Source organism: Maniola jurtina, chromosome 24 (assembly GCF_905333055.1).
Source record: "Maniola jurtina chromosome 24, ilManJurt1.1, whole genome shotgun sequence".
NCBI lineage: Eukaryota > Metazoa > Arthropoda > Insecta > Lepidoptera > Nymphalidae > Maniola > Maniola jurtina.
The window spans coordinates 7,579,949-7,602,519 of record NC_060052.1 but is presented as its reverse complement, the minus strand read 5'-3'; the positions used below and the strand labels follow the sequence as shown (position 1 = coordinate 7,602,519).

The 22,571-nt window shown below is 35.5% G+C and overlaps 2 protein-coding genes across 2 annotated transcripts in view; one reads left to right on the top strand and one right to left on the bottom strand.

Moving 5' to 3' along the window:
• LOC123877788 (G protein-coupled receptor kinase 2) overlaps window positions 1-7,445 on the top strand; it is a 54,620-nt gene extending 47,175 nt beyond the window's left edge. The window contains exon 14 of the transcript XR_006798679.1: window positions 7,435-7,445. The gene's annotated coding sequence lies outside the window, so the exon portion shown is untranslated. The remainder of the gene's footprint in view (window positions 1-7,434) is intronic.
• A 4,959-nt stretch (window positions 7,446-12,404) lies between these two features.
• Window positions 12,405-22,403, bottom strand: LOC123877790 (methionine--tRNA ligase, mitochondrial). The gene is made up of 11 exons (XM_045924683.1): window positions 22,293-22,403; window positions 21,923-22,168; window positions 20,748-20,846; window positions 19,788-19,969; window positions 19,114-19,233; window positions 18,840-18,948; window positions 18,073-18,191; window positions 17,316-17,464; window positions 16,841-17,043; window positions 13,961-14,155; window positions 12,405-13,290 (listed from the first exon to the last, which is right to left on the bottom strand). The coding sequence occupies exons 2-11, from the start codon at window positions 22,011-22,013 to the stop codon at window positions 12,884-12,886; spliced, it is 1,674 nt and encodes a 557-aa protein (XP_045780639.1). The 5' UTR covers window positions 22,014-22,168; window positions 22,293-22,403; the 3' UTR covers window positions 12,405-12,883.
• Between the last annotated feature and the right edge of the window lie 168 nt (window positions 22,404-22,571).

Genomic DNA, 22,571 nt, shown 5'->3' with positions numbered 1-22,571 from the left:
TTGAATGAAATGATTCAAAAGAAGTCTAATTGAATAAAAAAAAAATCTTGATTTTTTTTTAATTTTGAAGTATACTTACGTACTATACGACGTAATCCTCATTGTTGAGGGTTGTTTCTATTAATTAATACTACCATTATTAATTTTTTTTTTGTTTAACGAATAAATTTGGTGGACCTCCAAAGTTTTCCGCAATTAGTTTTCAAGTTATATTTTCAAACTATCCAGTTGTTCAAGCACTTATACAAATGTTACTGTGGGCACCTGAACTATATGTTATAGAAATAAATTTTGGCTTGCTTAGTACCTGTAGGGTTAGTATGACTGAACAACGCGCTAACGTTTATCGAACCACTACAACGTTAGAATAAAATGTACATAAAGGTGATTGTTTCAATTTCCCCTTGGCGGTAGGTATATAGACGAATTTGGACTTTAAAAACAATAAAATTTAGGTCCATTTTTATTTGACGTTACAGTGTTTCGATACGCGAGACGTGCAAACTTGTACTAACCCTACCGATGAATTAGTATTTATTTTTTTACTCCGAATTGTTGTATATTATGAGGGTAGGCAACAAATAAACTGTATACGTAGGGAATACAATGCATTTTAACAGTACCTGCCGGTGGGCGGACTGCCTATGTCTACTGTCTATGACTAAATTAGATATAATATACATTGCGATTTGTTCGTACTATGAGTAAAAACCAAAAAAAAAATTGTAAAATACAATTACACCGATAGAGCTTGTCTATTTTGAAATGACGCGCCCCACTACATAATATTGTGTAGTAGTGATGTGTAAATTGCGGTGGTGGGGCGCGTCATTTCAAAATAGACAAGCTCTACACATTTTGTTTTTTATTTTACAATCTTTTTTTTATTACTAAGCCTTTATTTTCCGTTATCAATTAATAGTATTTACAAAGTTTCTAAATCTTATCTAATGTCTATTCCTTATAAAATCTAGCGCACAAAATTTATAATGATACATAAGAAAAAATAAAAGACTAGGAATGGGACACACATTTTGGTTTGTAAAGAATAAAATTGTGTATTATCGGAATAATAACAAGTAACTGAGGTTGGCGTATATTGGTTGCAAATAAAATGTATTAAAAAAATGTGTTAAACCTTTTACATATTTTTTGAGTAGTTTTTTTTTTCTATATTTTTTCAATCTACGAAATTACGAGTTATTGCTTAGTATGATTTACATTAAAATCGTTTTATTCCGTAAAAGTTTATGTGTAAAGCAAAATTGTTTACATATATCTAATTTAGTCGCTAGATGTTAAAATCTAACTCTTAAGAGTTTCAAAAACAAATCATGAACAAATGTAGCTTAAGAACAACCTTTTATATACGTATTATGAATATCTTGCGCAATTTTAATTAGTTTCAATGAAAAATAGACTTTATTAACTCTGTTTTAAAGTCTACATTTCATTGGTTGTTTTGTAATTTTTTTGTTCTTTCGACTGATGTTTTTTCTCAATGTCATTTAGCTCAAGTCTTGAGTAACAAAAATATCATGTTTTGTATAATTGTGAATTAATTATAAAGTGTATAACTGCTACTCCCCGACGAAGAGTAGCATTTTTGACGTTTGATGTATAAATATATTTATTTTTAACTGTGGTACTTGGACTATGGGTGTGTGCGCCAAGCATTGCCATTTTTAATTATATTTATACAGAAATGTTTTTTTTTTTTTTCAATTTTACTATCTAAAAAAGAAATACTTTTTATCGAATTTTAGACTAATAAATATGTACTTTTTAATTCCTTTTTCAAAGACTTGATTGCAAATGATAATTTATAATAAATACCAAGTTTTTTAACTTTATGTTAAGCAAAATACTTAAACTTAATCAAAATGGAAGACTAAAAGGTTCACTTTAGTTCAGGCATAAACATATATGCGTATTTTTTTTTTTACAAAAATAAATAATTAAATGCATCAAGTACTAGTTGTTAATTGAAAAGCATAAAATCTCAACAAAAAAAAAATATAGTCATATCTTAATTTACCTCGGTATTTTTTTTTATTTGTACAAAACTAAGGGTGTCTGTCCACTGAAGTAGAACGGAGTGGAGAAGTGTTGAGACCAAATATATGTATTGGTGGGTCATCTGACAAACATCCGATCGGTTACCAACCATATCTCCGCTCCGCTACGCTTCAGTGGACATGCACCCTAAGGCATTTTGCTAATGTTCGCTCGGATTTCACATTTTTTAGATTTCGTTCCACCGAATAACCACCAATCTCTGAACAAAACTGAACTGACAAATCTAAAAGTTATCCTTTTCCACAACAAAGATTGTGAAAAGGATAGCCTATTTTTGACTCTTCAAATAAAAGTCTGGAAATTAATTCAATCAAAGCTAAAAACTTAGAAAGCACCAATTTGTTAGGTTGAAATCTATAGAGAGCACTTTCTCTCAGCTTAGAGTTAAGTTTAAGTTAAAACGAGACAGATTTATACCAGCGGTATAACGCTGTCTCGTTTTAACAGAGTCTTAACAGGGCTCTCTCCGTCACTCGCTTCATACAATCGTAGTTCCAATTTCATTTGAATATTAAGCAACCAAAGTCCATGAAATTTTGCAGACATATTCTGGAAACTAATATCTGTGTTTGTGGTGTTTTAGATTTTTCTAAAAATATGTAGTTTTAAAATTACAGTGGCTTAAAGATTTGTATGTAAATTTTTAAGACCGCGTAACTTTGAAATTGAATATTTTAACAGAAATCTGGGAAACCACAAACATAGATATTAGTTTCTAGAATATGTCTGCAAAATTTCATGGACTTTGGTTGCTTAATATTCAAATGAAATTGGAACTACGTTTGTATGAAGCAAGTGAGGGAGAGACCCCTCTTAAGTCTGAGCAATGTCAAAGTGCGCTCTATAGATGTCAGCCTTAGTTACGTGAGCTATCCGTCGGGGGCTACTATTTAACTTGGCACGTGTCTTGCGTTGATATTATTACTATTATTTATTGTAAACTAGAGGATGCCCGCGACTTCGTCCGCGTGGACTTAGGTTTTTAAAGATCCCGTGGGAACTGTTTGATTTTCCGGGATAAAATGCCTATGTCGATTACAGGGACGCAAGCTACCTTGGTACCAAATTTCATACAAATCGCTTAAGCGGGTCGGTTTTTGGGAATCCCGCGGAAACTCTTTGATTTTCCGGGATAAAAAGTAGCCTATGTCCGTCCTCGAGATATAAGCTAACCGTTTACCGAATTTCGTCAGAATCGGTTAAACTGTTGGTAGCAGAAAGACAGACAGACACACTTTCGCATTTATAATATTAGTATGGATTAAAATAAACTATAGGTACATTTTTAAGAGCTGAATATTTGATAATTATATTGCTTATCGTGTTTTTAAATATACGTATTCGTATGAGAGAGAGATATATGGTTATTCGTATGAAAGATAAAGATGGTAGAGTTTAGGTACACGGACGGATGTGTGATAATGTGCATTTTTAAATATTCGATATGTCACTTCTATTTTGAAGATGATCTGTTATTGATCAGTGGCGTATATAGAGCTGGGGTAACTAACACGGAATATACAATAAGGTAATTGACTGCTTTTAGAAAATTACATTCTCAGGAATGCTTTACAAAGAAGCTTAATTTGCTATAATCCGCTAAAAAAGGCTTTGTATGGTACAACATGCAGCATGCGACATGCACCACCCGCCCTTCCCCTGCTAAACATGCAGGAAAAGCCAGCCACCGAGCAAGCCCCAAGTACCACCACCAGAAATAAATAAATTGATTGATTGATTGAAGAAATATATTCGAACGTAGGGCATGTGAAAAGGCTTTTAATGGATACTATCAGCTAAAATATTAGACTATGGTTAGTAAAAAGCTAATGGCATATGGTGAACGCTACAAATGTCGTCAAGTGAGTTGAGACCTGACGAGCATTAAATGGCAGCGAAAATTGCTAATAATCTTGCTGCTAACTAAATGGCAGTGAAAATTGCTAATAATCTTGCTGCCAACGAAATGATAGTGAAAATTGTTAATAATCTTGCTACCAACTAATTGGCAGAGATAAATAAGTAAAAATATTTTTATTCAATTAAACTTTTACAAGTATTTTGAATCGTCAAATGCATCTTCCACTGTTTCGGAATGCCTTTCCTACCGAGAAGAACCGGGAATAATGAAAATTTCTAATAATCTTCATGCCAACTATATTAGACAAGAAAAGCAATGATTTAGCCAAATCGCATCATCAGCTCTACAGCAATTGGCAGGCTACACAATTGCCTCTAGAAATATCTCGGGCTACATGTTTTAAACAATATGTTGCCGAAAAACTAGCCAAGTAATTTAAAATAATTCTTTGCGTCAAGTCTCAACTAAGATGCCGACTATCGAAATATAATTTCAATGCAATATAGTATTTTTTTACATGTTTGAATTAAAATAATTAAAAATAAAATCACTATTAAAAGTGCAATGCAAATACCGCAAGCAATAAATAAATAAAAACACTAATATGTTGAAAAAGTGTATTTTTTTAAGTTAAAATTCGATGTTTTCTATGAAACTAAACTTACTATGGAAGTAAAGTTTATACTTACCCATGGACGTAAAATTGTAAAACTCTTTTTGTATTCGGAAACCAATTATGTAGATTATTGTTGATGGATGACTAAAACAACTCTATCACGTCATCTCTCGATAATCTAATGGGTCTGCTGAGCATAACTTATCTCCGCTCCGCTCCGCCCCGCTATAGTGGACAGGCCTCCTTATGTATCGGTTGATGCAATCTTTTTGGCGGTTAAAATTGAGCTATGGGAGTGGATCTGTTCGTACAGTACGAAGAGACTGAATGAAAGTATGGCTGTTAAAGTGATTCAAAATGGTTAACGCCCACTGAGATTTTTGTCTCTGTCACTTGTATGGGATTACGTGACAGAGAGAGCGCTATACTAACTTCTTTCCGTGGATAGAGTATAGTGCTAGGTTGGGCGGAGTTCAGAGTACCTACTTTGATGACAGATGCTTTTGTAGTGTAAGCAAAAAAATAAGAGGGGCTTGCGTCTCCACAAAAATTATTGGTACAATTTTTTTTTCAATATGTTGGTTGGTTTCGAATTTATTTGTTTATAAATATTTGAACTTTTTATTATTAACCTCACTTGGATAGTTAAATACTAGTCTATTAATTTAAAAAAAATATTAACATGATGTCCGTTTAATAATAAAAACATGATCGTTTTGCAACTTCTGTAAAGAAATATTTTTAACCTAATAATAAAATCAAAGACGCATTTTTATATAAAAGGTATCTATCTAAGTCTCTAAGATCACCAGTCTATGGCGGGTCCATCATTCATTATGTGTGTTGGCAAAATACATGATAAATAAATAAATAATAAAATCCCATTTATTTATTCTTTACATGCATTAAAATCATACAATTATTTCATTTTAAATCAAATAATGGCAAAATACATGCTTTGCTTTCATCAACAATTCAAATACAAATTATAAAATATCCCTAGGTATTTTTGAAATATAAAATACAAAATATAGTATATGTACCCTACTTGAACCATTTTTATATTAAACACGAATCATAATAACCATGTTTTATAAAAATGTTATTTTCATAATATTGTGGATCTACTATAGACTGAATATAAAGTTTACCGACCTAAAAAAGGGGAGTTATTTGAACCTCTTCAGAAATTGCAAAATGATTTATCTTTAACTAAAGAAAGGGTGTAATAAATAATGTAAAAAAATGCACAAATTCGGAGATATTTTTGACTATTACGCCATAATGTACATTGCCAGTAAGAATATACTTCCAATATTGTATTAGGGTGTAAGTATTAAATGCATTTTGATGTGTATGTACTTTTTATTGTACTATTTTACCTCTTGACGGGAAACACGGGGGTTGTGTGTTTGGCGCGTTCGTTTATTTGTGGAATCATCAAACGGATGGATCGATTTCAATGCAACTTTAGAATAGGTGTCTTTTAGGGACTTCCACACGCCACGGTCTTGCATTGCTGTTATCCAGCCGCTCGTTCGTCTTACAAATTTAGACCTTACGTAATGGATATAACGTTTATTTTACTTTTTTACTTTGCTTTAAAAAGACGCCTCCTGTCGCGTCGTCTCTCCCTTCATGTATGTGTAAATACATTATTATTGGATGTATTACTAAGTGATGCCCGCGACTTCGTTTCCGTGGATATAGGTTTTTAAAAATCCCGTGGGAACTCATTGGGTTTTCGAGATAAAAAGTAGCTTGTGTTAATCTAAAAATTCCAAATTTCAGCCAAATCCGTCCAGTAGTTTTGCGTTAAAGAGTAACAAACATACATACATACATACAAACTTTCGCGTTTATAATACTAACATAGTAGGATTATTGTGCAGTGATTTTGAGTTCCTAGGTCATGTTCCGAGCGCTCAATATTTGTAATAGTATTAGTAGTTAGGGCCTCATGTTTACAGACACCATGGCTAGCTTAAGGGGCATGAGACGGGTCTGCCCGCGAAATTCAAATTTAATTTGGTTTTTCGCAATTTGTAAACTAATACGACAACGTAGGCTTATGGCACTTTAATTGCGCCAAAGGCAGTATCATCCTCACGTGTTTATATAAAAATCTTTACTTGAAAGGGTCCAGTTTAACAAGTTGTTACCTATAGTATCGACTAATTTGGGAGTAACTCACGTCAAACTCATTATTTTGATTTGGCAGGTAGCTAAATCTTATAGCAGAAGTAAAGGAAAAAATATGAAAACCGTGAATTTGTGATTACATCTAAAAAAAAATTGTTCATCAACAAATAATGAGTATTTCCAATTTGCAAAATAAGATAACTATAACAAGTGGGGTATCATGTGAAAGGGCTGTTATTTGTAACAATTTCAATATTTTGGTTGGATTGTCTGTAAACATGAAACCCTAACAATTTTAGACGGAGATGGCGTCTAAAGTATTGGTACAGCATGACGAATTGTTTAGCGCCTCAAAGTCTACGCGGGGAACTAACTTGACAGACCCAATAGTAATGCTATCCTTTTCTGCACAGTACATTGTGATAAGGATAGCACTATTTTAAACTTATCAATTTAGACAATGTGTAAATCAAAATTAGGATTATTATAAATATTTAAAAAATGGATTAATTTGCGAGTAAAAAATTTAAAACTCATGGTAATTCTACTGATATACATTATTTTAAATGTCGGAATTTGAAAACATATTTTTTTTGTATAGATGAATTGTATAATATAAATTGTTTCACGGTTAATTTGATGTAAGTGGATAAAAACCGTGGAAATAGTTAAATAATAATTATTTTGTAAAAATGAATAAAGGATATGATTTTCCAACCAATCTTAATTACATCAGGTATAAAATATATTCTTATGTTATAGAATTATAGAAATTGTTTACAAAAAAATATACTATCGAGTTATTTTAAACTTTTGTTTATTTCACTTCCAAAAGTTTAAAATCAAAATCGTTAATATTTTTTACAGTCACGGACTTTATGAGATTTAAACTGACGTTAAACACATACATTGTTTAGAATAAACGGGTTAAAGGCAGATTAAACCGGGTCTAATTTTTTTTTTGGCAGGACAGACTAAGCTTAGGAAGTTCTTTTTTTTTTTCAAATAGTGTAGTTAGGTACAATGGAAAGATCCACAAATCAAATTACACCTTATTTTTGAATCATAACCTGAATCATACTCACGGATGCATTTCAACTAAAGCTCAGAGGCTCTAGATTAACTTTTCATGTTAAAAACGTGACTGTTGCTAAACTAAAATGACAGGTATGCTATCACTTTCATAATGCTTAATGAGGAAAAGGATAGCATTAGATTTACTGTCAATTTAGCTTAGAGATTGTATGTAACAAAATAAGTTACATAATGAGCGTTACATTTAAACTGTCATTTAGTAGCATTTTTAGCAAACGTGATTTGACTGTTTCACACACTTTGACAGTGTGACTAATTTTGTTACACACAATCTCTAAACCAAATTAAATTGACAGGTTTAATCTAATGCTGTCCTTGTCCAAACTAACCAGTATGAAAGGGATAGCAACATTATATTAAAACCAGTAATTTTAGCCTAGATTGTATGTACAACAGAATTAGTCACACTTGAAAAATTATACTAGGGCTTCGGGCTATTTAAAGGGCGCCTTCTTTGCTTTGTAAATTCATACAATTTCGATCGATGAACTGACAGCACTTTGCAGCAAGTTTGTAGGCGCCATAATTGTATTGTAATATATGATTGTATTGTATTGATAAATGATTGTATTGAGATATTATTTTGTATTTTATATTTATATACTGTATTTGCTAAGGACTTCTCAAGGTAAAGATATGGAAAAACGTGTGGTGTTTATTCATAATTAAAATATTTTTTTGCAATTTTTCTTACCTGTGGTTATAATTAAGTATGCTTATATTAGGTTAATCCTAAAGCTATCTACTACATAGGTAATCAGCTAATGACTATTATAAACCATGAAGCATAATAAGAAGAATAATCGAACCAGTTATGTTTGTACATAATCTTTAAACCTTATTAATAGGTCTTAGTGCTATCCTTTTTAACCCCCGCCCCACAAAGAGGGGTGTTATAATTTTGACGTGTGTATCTGTCTGTGGCGTCGTAGCTCCTAAACTAATGACCCGGTTTTAATTTAGGTTTTTTTTTGTTTGAAAGGTGGCTTGATCGAGAGTGTTCTTAGCTATAATCCAAGAAAATCGGTTCAGCCGTTTGAAAGTTATCAGCTCTTTTCTAGTTACTGTAACCTTCACTTGTGGGGGGTGTTATTAATTTTTAATTTACACTTGTTACTATGCTGAAAAGGATAGCATTAAACTGTTAATGTGATTGTGTTGGTACTAATATGTTATTAGTTGTTTTAATAAAGCTAAAGTGTTGTATGGAATTTGTATGAATAAACACCGACGCGTCAGGCTGTAGGATAGTGTTAGTGTAAACTTAGCTTTCTTGGTACTGTTAGTCGTTATTGCAGTATTTTGATGCAAATATTAATTATTATTTAATAAGCGTATTCGTAAATAAATTGACTCCGATATAGTATTGTCTTGTTTGATTTTTGTCCTATACCTACCCAAAATACTACTATCTTTACAAAAATTAAAGCATCGGAAATCGTTAATAAAGCAATTTCTAAATAATTGTATTTATTATAGAAGCAGGCGTTATTTTGCGGAAGTCCATGATATACAAGGAACCAAAACCTTCATTTGTTATAATCCGCCAAACCAACGAAATCTGTAGGTATGTAATTGCAAAGCAATTAGACATTGTAAGGTCTGCATCTCCTGAGGATGCTCCGGTGTCGGGGCGAAACGCGCCCTGTTTCGAGTGGTTTTGGAATTTGAATGGTGCTGCGTACCATACAGATTTCGTTGGTTTGGCGGATTATAGCAAATTAAGCTTTTGATTCCTTGTTCTAAATAATTTTTCAATACATATCAAAAATTGCGGAACAGGATTGCAGGATTCGAACCTGCGTCTTCTGGGTTCGCGCCCAACGCTCTGACCGCTAAGCCACGGTTCTTACGCTCCTAGTAATAGGGACCCTTTGGCGTACCTTGCAATGAACGTAAACAAGTGTAAATTAAAAATTTATAACACCGGGGACAAGTGAAGATTACAGTAACTAGAACAGAACTGATAAAGTTTAAACGGCTGAACCGATTTTCTTGGATTAGGTATAGCTAAGAACACTCTCGATCAAGCCACAAACAAAAAAAACTAAATTAAAATCGGTTCATTAGTTTAGGAGCTACGATGCCACAGACAGATACCCAGGTCAAACTTATAACACCCCTCTTTGGGACGGGGATTAATAAAATGAGGTAAAAGGGTAAGTAAATAAAATGATAATATAAAATTAATCTCATTTATTCAACAATAGTCATTTTATATGTAAATAAAATCAGTCTGAAAAACTAACATTAACAACTAACGACTTTTGAAGTTGCATACAAGATTCATTTACAACTTTTTACAGAATTAAGGTGCCCACGCACTCGAACTGAACTGCGCGTCGCGGCAGCGCCCCGCACGATATTCTCTCCAGCCGCGACGCGCGGCAGTGACGCGGTACGCGCGTCGCGGCTGGAGAGAATATCGTGCGGGGCGCTGCCGCAACGCGCAGTTCAGTTCGAGTGCGTGGCACCTTAAGAGTTCGTCATACTATCCCTTCCGTAAACATAGTGATTAAAATGGCAGCACAATACAAATGAATGTTTAAAATGTAAAAAGCATAATATACATGTTAAATAAAAAAAACTATTCCCCTTTCCCTAACTAAGTGTAAGGCCTGGGTTTTTATTCTAAGCGTAAGGCCCAACGCATACCTACGGAGTGCAATGAAGCTGAGGTACAAGTAGCTAGATCTTTTTCGATAAAAACTTAAACTCTGCTTTATTTAGCACTAGCGATCCGCCCCGGCGTCGCACGGGTAGCTTATTACAATTTTTGTAGGGATCTCTACTTTTTTTGAAAATAAAATATAGTCTGTCGCTCAACAATAATGTAGCTTTCTACTGGTGAAAAATCCGAAAACCGTGAATTTGTTATTACAAACAAAAATAATATTGAAATGTCGTCATGAAAAAATAATAATTAGTACATATTTTCAACTTTCAAGGTAAGATAACTATACCAAGTGGGGTATCATATGAAACCTGTACATTTTAAAACTGTTTGATTTTACCGTATGCGAAATGTCGGAAAAAATACCAGAGTACGGAACCCTCGATGTCTGACTCGCATTTGGCCGGTTTTTTAATGTAGCTGTGATACACAGATAGACGGACTGGCGCCTCCACTCCACTCCACTCTGCAGGCGTTGCGCTGAGTATAGTGCGTGCAAAACAAATAGTCCAACCTGAACACGAGGCGAATTGACTGCTCTTTGTACAAAAACAGTACTTAGCCGCGTTGCTTGCGTTTTTCCATTTGAGGTACGAAACCCTAAAACATTAAATGTTTGACAGGTTGTTGTAAGTGACGAATCTTTCGCACTGCAAAGAATCGTATAAATTCTTCGACAGATTTCAAGATTTGTTGAAATGTCAAACAAGATGATTCATAAAATTATAATATGACAGAAAATGCAGTTCAATATAGTTTCAACATGTTTTCATGTAAATGTCTCGTCAGTAAACCCACAATAAGAGCAGTTACGCACTCATCCGATCCGATTCCATAAAAATACGGATATGAAAAACTCGAAGCAAACTCGGATATTGCTTACGCACTGATCCGATCTCTGATCCAAATCCAAGCTATTCAGTGGACATCTTTGACGTATCTACGTCATACGTCCGATTTGAATCCGAGGCACATCCGAGATATTCTCACGGATGACGGAGAGAACTCGGGTGACGGAAGTCACAGCTAGTGCGTAAGTTTCCATACAAATAGTTCTATGACTACTTCGGAACGTATTTTCACGGATTCGGATCAGACGCAGTGTGTAAATCTATAGATCACTCTTTGACTTTGCTCAGACTTAAGACACTGTTAAAACGAGACAGCGTTATTCCGCTTGCATGAATCTGTCTCGTTTTAACTGAAAATAAATTCTAAGGAAAGTCAAAGTGCGCCCTATAGATTTCAGCCTTAGTCTATGACCTGCCCAAACCACCATGTTGCCATTTCAGATTAGATTACTTGTTTTGCGATCATTATATCCACGGCAGTACTCCCACGAGTATGTTTTGAACCTCGACTTTCGGATTTTAATCCGCTAATCTATTGATTAAGTAGACATAAGGAACAAATCACTAACAGTAATAATCTAACTAATAGTGAATTTCATATACAGGATTATTTTAAACATACCAACAGAAATTATAATTTTAAAGATATTATGAAATTCCAGATAAACAGATCCTCGAAGTTGATCACAAGCACCGATATTTTACAAATAATCCTGTATAAGAAATTATTTAAAACTATACACAACAATAAATAACAAGCGAATGCTAAAATATAATCTCAATTTAAAAAAAAAAACATTATTTTATTTATATTTTTCTATTGTGATTTATTTTTAATGCACTTTCACCCTTCAATTCAATTCAATTTGATATTTTATAACCTAAGGCTTTGATTGCGTAAATTGCCATGAGTATAAAGGCTGATTCACACCAATTGCGTACACGTGTCACGTGCGTAGTGACGCGCGTGAGTCCCTAACACACCGGGTTACGCATACGTCCACGCTTTACGCAAGCGGTGTGCCATGTTTCATACTGTTCCATACATTACAACGCAATGGTACGCGCTACATCTACGCTTACGCAGCCTGTGTGGACGAGCTATTTATATGAACACTACGCAAAGTGTTCTACACATAATTTTCAATGCACTTTTTTTAATTTATTTGTACCAAAAATCAAACGTAAAAGAAAAAAATAAAAAGCGGACAGGGAAGCACTTATCTCTATAAGAGATTCCTACGAAATATTTCCCGAATATCGAATTTCTACAGATTTTTCACGAATATCGAAAAGGTTTTACAACAATTTTCGGTTTAATTTTCGAAAATAGCCGTTATTTGGTTGTCATTTTTTACCCTGACGGACAATAATCCTCGTAACAGCTCCGATTTTTTTTTTAGTTTGAAGTTTTTTTTTCACAGACTAGCGCTTGACTGTAACCAGACCTGCTGGCAAGTGATGATGTAGCCCAAGATGAAGCGCGCTTGCCTAGAAGATGCCTATTCACTCTTGACTTAAAAGTCCTATGTTGTGTCTGCAGTCACAGACCGACAATATTATTCCTATCCACTAGCGATTTTCTTTTGCATTTTCTTTTTGTCTGCATATATCCTTTGGAAAAGCACGAATTTTCCACTTTGAATGTTTTTTGTTTCGAAAATGGAACCTTGGACTCTCCAAGATGGCTTCTCACAGTGTTGCCAGTATCTGGAATCTTTCGGTATCTGTAATTTGTCCAGCAATTTATTCGCCATACCGGGTATTATCGGTTGAAGTATTATTGAGCAAATTCTCAGAGTTTCTAAAGTAATGTGGAGGATAACATCTAATTCTTTCTGGCATTCTGACTTCTTTTTGAGATCCCAGGGTTTCATGGTTTCGAAGAAAAGGTTTGTTAGGTGCAACACATGTATGACGGAGTCTACCACTTTGTAGAATTGGTAGTTTGTGTAGTGTTGATGGCAAATGTCTGGAAAATAAAGAAACACTTTTATTAAGGGTCATGAGACCGGCCTGCCCGCGAAATTCAAATTTAATTTGGTTTTTCGCAATTTGTAAACTAATACGACAACGTAGGCTTATGGTTATTTTATTTGCGACAGTGACAGTATCATCCTCACAGGTTCATATAAAAATCTTAACTTGAAAAGGTCCAGTTTAAGAAATAAATTAAAGTATCGACTATTCTCACAAATTAGTCGATACTTTAATTTATTTCTTATTATTTATTCGAAAAACCAAATTAAATTTGAATTTCGCGGGCAGGCCTGACCCTTAAAACAAAATACTTCAATTAAACAACGCAATACTTTTATTTGACGACATACTTTTATTTAAAGAAATACAAATTCAGGCATCGGAGGACACCCAAAAAACGAAACTTCTACGTTCTTTTCGACTCAAGTCATTTTGAGTGGACTGGACTAGATACGACCTGGGTGGACTGATCCAATCACTGTGTGTCAACTCACCAGTTATCGCACCAGCCTGTTACTATATGTCAACTTGGGGAGTTTACGTATGTAACAGGCTGGTGCAGACAGTCACTATGTGGCAACTCACCAGGTCATCATTAAGTGACAATTCACCAGTCCATCACTATGTGTCGACTCACCAGGTATCACTATGTGTCAACTCACCAGGCAGTCTGTCGAGGCGGTCCAACAAGTCCGCAGTGACATGTTTGCTCATACACTCGGCCAGCTCGTGTGTGTGTAGCGCCGGGAACTCCCCGCGCGGGTTCAGCGCGGCGCCGGTGGCGCGCGACGTGAGGTTACCCAGCGTGTCAGCTAACTCGGAATTCGCGATGTTGATCAGCTTTGTCTCACTGTAGTCTATAAATAAAAAATACATTTATACTATAAATACCTTTATACTAATACTTACTTTACTACTACTACCTTTATATTAATACCTATGTGCCGTGTACCGTGGCGTGTGGAAGTCCCTACAAAAGAGACCTATATATGTCCCGCAGTTTACGCATATCTATAGCGATGCAGTTATGTAAATTGCAATAAAACTACATTCAGAGTGCAAAACTCCTACGTTGTATACTACACTGGACAGCAAATAAACCGGGCCACCTGCTACCTTGGCAGTCTGATTCGATTTTCTCAAAAAGTATAAAATTTACAACTATCAAAATTATACCTGCTGAAAGTTTATTTCAGGATAAATAAAATGAATGGAAATTCATTAGGATTAATCAATTAATTAAGTGTTTATTAAGGATTTTAGAAAGAAGAGTCGTTTTCCAGCCATGTTAATCGTTAGTAATCATGAAATGAAAACAAAAATTAAAGCCAGAAACAAAAATTAAATTAAAAAAAAAGTTTTTGGTCAGTATTCAGTATTCCCTCCCCTTGCTCGGATAACTGCCAGCATCGAGGTATTCATCCACCTCACGAGCCTGACGATGAAATCTCGAGGAATTGCCTTCCAATACTCTTCAATTGCAATTCCCAGCTATGGAAGCCTTGTTGGAGCAGGTATCCGGGCTCGAACCCGTCTTTTCAGCTCATCCCATAAGTGTTTTATCGGATTTAAGTCCAGGCTTCGAGCTGACCAGTCCATTGTGTGAATGCCGACGCCCGATATCCAACTTCTGTTCTGCGAAATCGCCGCCTCAACGCAGTTCAAGTCCAATAAAGTCTGCGTGACGAACGCCAAGTGGTCATAAGCCCAGACGCCGTCAGAAGAAGACTTGTTGAATGGAACCTGACTTCATAGAGAGCTGCAACAGGCCCAGCATTGACGGTAGCCCACCGTGAAGCACGACTTGAATTTATTCGAGAGCATAGGGACTGGACGTTAGGACAGTGGGGTAATGTACTCTTCACTGATGAGACCAGAGTGAGTCTACATTGAAATGGTCGACGTCAGAGAGAAATCCATTGCCCTGGAGAACATTATTCTCAGTGTTGCATCGAGGAAACTTGCTTATGGAGAAGGATCTGTAACGATCTGGGGCGGCATCTCGTTAACCACACGTACAGCGTTAGTTTTCATCGAACCATGGAATTGTACACGTGGATTGATGTCATTGATAAATTACTGAAATCCTCACTGACCATGTGGTACCTTACGCAGGATATATCGGGCAGAATATGTCAGTTTATGCATCATAATGCACGGCCTCATGTTACTCATGTGGTGGCCCAGTATGTACACGATGTGGACATTCATACAATGGACTGGTCAGCTCGAAGCCCTGACTTGAATCCGATAGAACACTTATGGGATGAGCTGAAACACCGGATTCGAGCCCGGATACCTGCTCCAACAAGGCTTCCAGAGCTGCGAATCGCAATTAAAGAGGAGCGTAATGCAATCCTCGAGATTTCATCGTCAGGCTCGTGAGGTGGATGAATACCTCGATGCTGGCAGTTATCCGAGCAAGGGGAGGGAATACTGAATACTGACCAAAAACTTTTTTTTAATTTAATTTTTGTTTCTGGCTTTAATTTTTGTTTTCATTTCATGATTACTAACGATTAACATGGCTGGAAAACGACTCTTCTTTGTAAAACCCTTAATAAACACTTAATTAATTGATTAATCCTAATGAATTTCCATTCATTTTATTTATCATGAAATAAACTTACAGCAGGTATAATTTTTATAGTTGTAAGTTTTATACTTTTTGAGAAAATCGAATCAGACTTCCGAGGTAGCGGGTGGCCCGGTTTATTTGCTGTCCAGTGTAGATGGCGCTGCGCGAAACTAAATCACGCTGACGAAGTATTTACGCTCGTTTGAAACTATATTACTAAATATCGTCCTTAGCGAAGTTCATGGCTGGCTACAGGACCCATTAAGGCCAAATATCGCCATTAATGATCAAGAATGCTGCCCAGTAGACGCCATGGAATCTAGGTATAGGCTTGTCCAACACGCTACATAACAAACTGACGCTGCACTACAATCCATCAACGTCTGCGTTATATACTAGATGGCGCTGCGCAAAACTAAATCACGCTGACGAAGTATTTACGCTCAGAAAATTGTTGCATTAACTATATTTCTAAATATCGTCCTAGACTATGACTAGATACATGGCCAATTTAGAGCGAATTGCCATATTCACCTCACCACTTACCACAACATCCACTGCGGGTGAATCGCCTGTGTATATTGTTTTTTTTTTTTAAGGAAAAAACCTATGCGGGTTATAGGTTTTTAAGACCTAATTTATTAGCCCTTATTGGATAACTAGCTGATACCCGCGACTTCGTTCACATGGATGTAGGGTTTTTTAAATTCCCGTGGGAACTCTTTGATTTTCCGGTATAAAAAGTAGCCTATGTGCTAATCCAGGGTATAATCTATCTCCATTTTAAATTTCAGCACAATCCGTCCAGTAGTTTTTGCGTGAAGGAGTAACAAACATACACACACACACACATACAAACTTTCTCCTTTATAATATTAGTGTGAAGTGTGATATATGAATAAAATTCTCTAAAACAGCCAGACACCCAACAACCCGTTAAGGGCAAATCATCAAAGGTACTCACTAGCGTCATCAGCCATAGTGGCCTCCCTCAGCAGCATGTACCGCAGCGCGGAGGTAGCGGGCACGGTGCCCGGGGACACCACGTTGCCCAGGGACTTGGACATCTTGTTGCCGTCCACCGTCCAGTGAGAATGGCACACGATTCTTCGCGGCGGGTGCCACTTGGCAGCCATCAGGAATGCTGGCCAGTAGATGCCGTGGAATCTAGAATAATTTTTGATAAGAATCCAATGATCTCTAACTTTTCGGAGTTGCGTGCATTTTTAAACAGTTAAATAATTCACTTTTCCTTCACTTTCATGATTTTCTTTGGCTTTTATAAAGGAAAACACCGTGAGGAAACCTCGAGAGTTCTCCATACTGTTTTCCAAGGTGTCTATTCACTTTTGATAAGATGCCTATTCACTTTAGACTTAAGATTATTTAGACTTCTATATTAAAAGTGAAGGGGAAAACTATAATGAATGAAACCGTACTTGAGTATATCCTTGCCGACGACATGTACATCAGGCGGCCAGGCGCGCCTCGTCTTCATCACGTCCTCATCAGGGTAACCAGTCACAGTCAAATAGTTGACCAGAGCATCCAGCCACACGTATACACTCTGCTCTTCGTCATCAGGCACCTGGTGAGAAAATGAAACAGAAATAGAGGCGCCTAGTGAGTGAATGAAAAGGACTATTAAGATTTTCTACCCTATATTGGTTTCCTGTGATTAGCAATGGAATTATGACATGACTAGATGATAACCACGATTTCATTCGCGTGGATTTATTTATCGGATCCCTTAAATTTTGCCAGATAAAAAGAAAGCAAATTTCAGTTAAATCGACGGACCGTGGTAAGGTAACATTTGCATTTAAATTATTAACAATAGAATATTTCTTGGCTATTTTCTAGTGAAACTTTGGAGACGTAAAATGACTTTTTTTTATAAGATTACAAGCTCTTGAACGCGATCTCCTTGGACAATGCAGTCTAAGATGCGAGTTTTATTAGTTAGACACATTTTATTACTCACTTTCCCCTCAGTTTCTACTCGGAATGTTTGGTGGCATGGCTTTGATAGAAGAGTAACTAGCCACCCACCAATTTAGAAATTAAGAATTCCCAAAATTGCTTGTGCCGGGAATGGAATCTAGAATCACACACTTGTTCACCACAGCACCAAAGGGGTCATTAAAAGCAAACTTTTCTGCAGGTGAGACCTAAAGTTAAACTAAAATTTCTTACTCTTATAGCCCAATGCACCCTCGAGGAAGGTCTGCTAACGGAAATATCAGGAAAGTAAGTGCTACTCGATAAGAATTCTTGTAGCTGTTTCTGAAACTTGTTTGGTTGAATCACACCATCTGTAGCAAATATAACGTCGACGTCAAAATTTGTTCATCACTTTTTCAACAGGTACCTGATCAAAAAATGATGATGATAATAATTGTTCTACTTGTTATATAACTTTCCATTATATTTTGTCAGACACCATTAAATCGATTATTTATATATTAGTCATTAATCAGTCATTTATGCAACAGTTACTATAATGTTCTTCATTAGACAATTCACATTTTTTCAAAGTTTATCAGTTATTTATTATTCACCATTTAAACGTTTTGCCTATCTTTTATAAGTCTCTTTTTCATCTGATCAGTCACAGTTTATCAGATGTTTATCTAGTCAGTCTCTATTTAAGGCCGATTCACACCAATTGCGTACACATGACACGCGCGTAAACCCCTAACACACCGGGTTACGCATACATCCACGCCTTACGCAAGCGGTGTGCCATGTTTCATACATACATACATTACAACGCAATGGTACAGGCTACGTCTACGCTTACGCAACGTTTACGCAGCCTGTGTGAACGAGCTATTAATCAGATATTTTGATGATACATTTCACATTGTTTCATGAGATACTTGTCGCAAGATTTTTGTCTTGCCAGTCAGTTGTGACAAATATTTGTCTTGTCATTATATTATCAGAATATACCTATTTACCTGTTTTAAGCCACTCTTGCAGATGTGTTTTGAAGGCGCTCAGTCTAAACATATAGTTAGTTTCTTCCGTCCATTCAACACGATGACCAGATTCTATGGACACTTTGACCTAAAAATAATAGTGAATTCATCATCATCATTATCAACTGCTAGACATAGGCCTCTTGTAGGGACCATGGAGAGCACCCTTAAGTGCGTCTTTAACTTCATCAGTGCTTCGTCATGCTGTGCTTTAAAAGGAGAATATTATTTGTCTTCTATACTGATTAGTTACCTTTCCGTCTTCTGTAATTTCATCTTTAGTATGTGTTTCGGGCACGAATGCTTCATCATTAACACTGTACCATCCTGAGTATTTCGCCTTGTAGATATAGTCGTTTTTCACTAGCTTTCTCTGGAATAATCACACTTAATATTATAAAGGCGAAAGTTTGTATGTGTGTGTGTGTGTGTGTGTGTGTGTGTGTATGTTTGTTACTCCTTCACGCAAAAACTACTGGACGGATTTGGCTGAAATTCGGAATGGAGATAGATAATATCCTGGATTAGCACATAGGCTACTTTTTATCCCGGAAAACCAAACAGTTCCCACGGGATTTCGAAAAACTAAATCCACGCGGACGAAGTCGCGGGCGTCAGCTAGTATAATATGACAATCAAAAACATCAATAACGATGACCTGGGATTCCCTGTTATGTGGTGAACGTCCAGGACCAGAATTCACCAACTTTTGAGTCAGTGTCATGAGCGCAGTGACAAGTAATAATGTTTTGTATAGCAGTCGTTTACGGGGCTAGAATTCATTATTAAGAATTCGGTGAACACTTCTATCTCTCTTTGGCTGAGGAAGGCTTCCTCAGCCAAAAAGAGATAGCAATGATCACATAAGGGTTCTTTTTTTTCCTTTTGAGGCATAGAACCCTATAAATGAGTGTTTTATATGCATACCCAGAAATGCCTCACAGCCTTCTTATGTCTGTCCTCTGTAGTTCTGACATAGTCGGTATAGTCCACCTCAAAATCTCTGAACAGGTCTCTGTACTCCTTTGATATGTTGTTACAGTACTCTTGTAAAGGCAGGTTGGCTTTGGCCGCCGCTTGTTGTACCTTCGTACCATGCTCATCAGTGCCTGTTAAAAAAAACAGTCAAGTGCGACTCAGACTCGCGCACCAAGGGTTCCATACGCAGGTATTTCTTCAAGATTTTGCACGATAAATCAAAAACTATTATACATAAAAACAAATAAAAATCTGTTTTATAATGTACAGGTAAAGCCTTTTCATATGATACCCCACTTGGTATAGTTATCTTACTTTGAAAATTGAAAATACTAATAATTTGTTCATGAACACATTTAATTTTTTTTTGTGATGTAACCACAAATTTATGATTTTCAGATTTTTTCCTTTACTTGTGCTATAAGACCTACCAACCTCCCAAATTTCATGATTCTAGGTCAACGGGAAGTACCCTAAAGGTTTTCTTGACAGACACAACAGATGGGCAGACGGACAGACAACAGAGTGATCCTATAAGGGTTTCTTTTGAGGTACGGAATCTTAAAAATTGGTCAAACTCAAACCAGGTACAGTAAAAATTTGGCAGTTTATGATAGACAGTGCCATCTTGAGGTGATTTAGTAAACTAATTATTTTGGGAACATAAATCTTTAAGAACAGACAATGATGTGATCCTATAAGGGTTCCTTTTTTCTCAAAAAAAAGGAACCCTTGTATGAGTAAGGCCTTGTATGAGTTTTTTGACATTTAATGACTTGTTTGACTTTACTCCACAGAGAGAAGTTAGTATATAGCTCTCTCTATTATATATTCCTATACAAACAACAAAGACAAAAACTCAGTGATTTGAGTGATTAACCAATCACAAATGAAACAATAATTACATACCTGTGCTAAATATAACATTGCAGTCTGGATTCAACAGCTTCTCAAATCTTTGTATGGCATCTGCTACCACAGCTGAGTATAAATGGCCCAAGTGAGGAGCTGGAAATGTAAAAAGGTATAAATCACACTAATATTATAAAGGCGAAAGTTTGTATGTGTGTGTGTGTGTGTGTGTGTGTGTGTGTATGTTTGTTACTCCTTCACGCAAAAACTACTGGACGGATTGGGCTGAAATTTAGAATGGAGATAGATTATACCCTGGATTAGCACATAGGCTACGTTTTATCCCGAAAAATCAAAGAGTTCCCACGGGAATTTTAAAAAACTACATCCACGCGAACGAAGTCGCGGGTATCAGCTAGTATAATATACTAGCTGAAACCCGCGAGTTCATTTTTAAAAATCCAATGGGACTCATTCATTTCCCGAAATAATAAGTAGTCTATGTGTTAATCCAGGGTATAATCTATCTCCGTTTCAAATTTCAACCAAATCCATTCAGTAGTTTTTGCGTGAAAGAGCAACAAACATACATCCATCCATACATACAAACTTTCGCATTTATAATATTTTTAGTAGGATTATAAATGCAAAGGTTATTATTTCAAAGTACTACATAATACTACACTTTTTAAATGTCATCTATACTAATATTACAAATGTGAAATTGTGTCTGTCCGTCTATCTGTTACATGACCCATCTATTGAAAGGATTTTGACATTTGTTACAGAGATAAATTACATCCTGGAGGCTACTTATATAGGTTACTTTTTATCCTGGAAAATCATCCCACAGGATTAAAAAATCTGAAATCCATGTGAAAAAAGTTGTAATGTAAGTGCATCATCGAGGATATTCAATTCAATTCAATTCAATCCTATTGGAATTCTAATTGGCCCTTCTTTGCTTACAACCCTGAATTGGCTCCTTATGTTATAGAAAAAGTATCTGCACAAAATCTCAAGTTCTGAGGTGGTTTGAGGTATGTTGATATCTCACAGTCAGTCACAAAATATCATGTAATATTATAGAAGGTACCTAAAAGTATTTTTAAACTTACCAAAACTGTATATAGGTAAGTAAAATAATGTGAGTCTGTAAGAGGTACGTACTGACAAACTATTCAGTACTTGTGATAGATTGTTTTAGTCATTAAATATTATAATTGACTTACCAGCATTCACGTAAAATATCGGTGTTGTGATGTAGAACGGCCTTTTTTGCACAACAGACGAAAGCAATCGCACGGACAAACGCATTTTCATTTATTCTACTCCAAAAGTAGTTCCTAGAGGTTATAAAATATGTTCCAAATAATTTGAGTACTTATTTCATTTAATGTGGCCACTTTTGGCACTCAGTATGTCTTATTTATGAATTCCTCATGAATTATATATTTTTAGCACAAAAATAACTTGACCTAAAAGAAAAAAAGAATAATTTTAAGATCGGAAAAATACCGGACTAGAGTTTGTGTAATTTAGCTTGTCAAAAAAGTCGATATCGATTATCGATCAACGACTAAAGAACTTTACTTTACTAACCTTTTCCTTTTATATTCTTCTCACGAAATCCTTGACAATCTCATTTTTAGTTTTCATTAGTATTGGGGTTTTATATTTTATAGGTAGGTAGACACCGTAAAATCTACTCAGTACATAAATATTTTAATTTTATACTTACAATTATATCGACAATTAATTATATTTGTCTAATCTTCGCTTCGAATCCCTATATCCTATTAGAATTTTACGTTTCAATTTACGCAATTGACACATTGGTTGTATTTGTGTAATTTGTTTTTATTGAAAATAGGTAGTTAA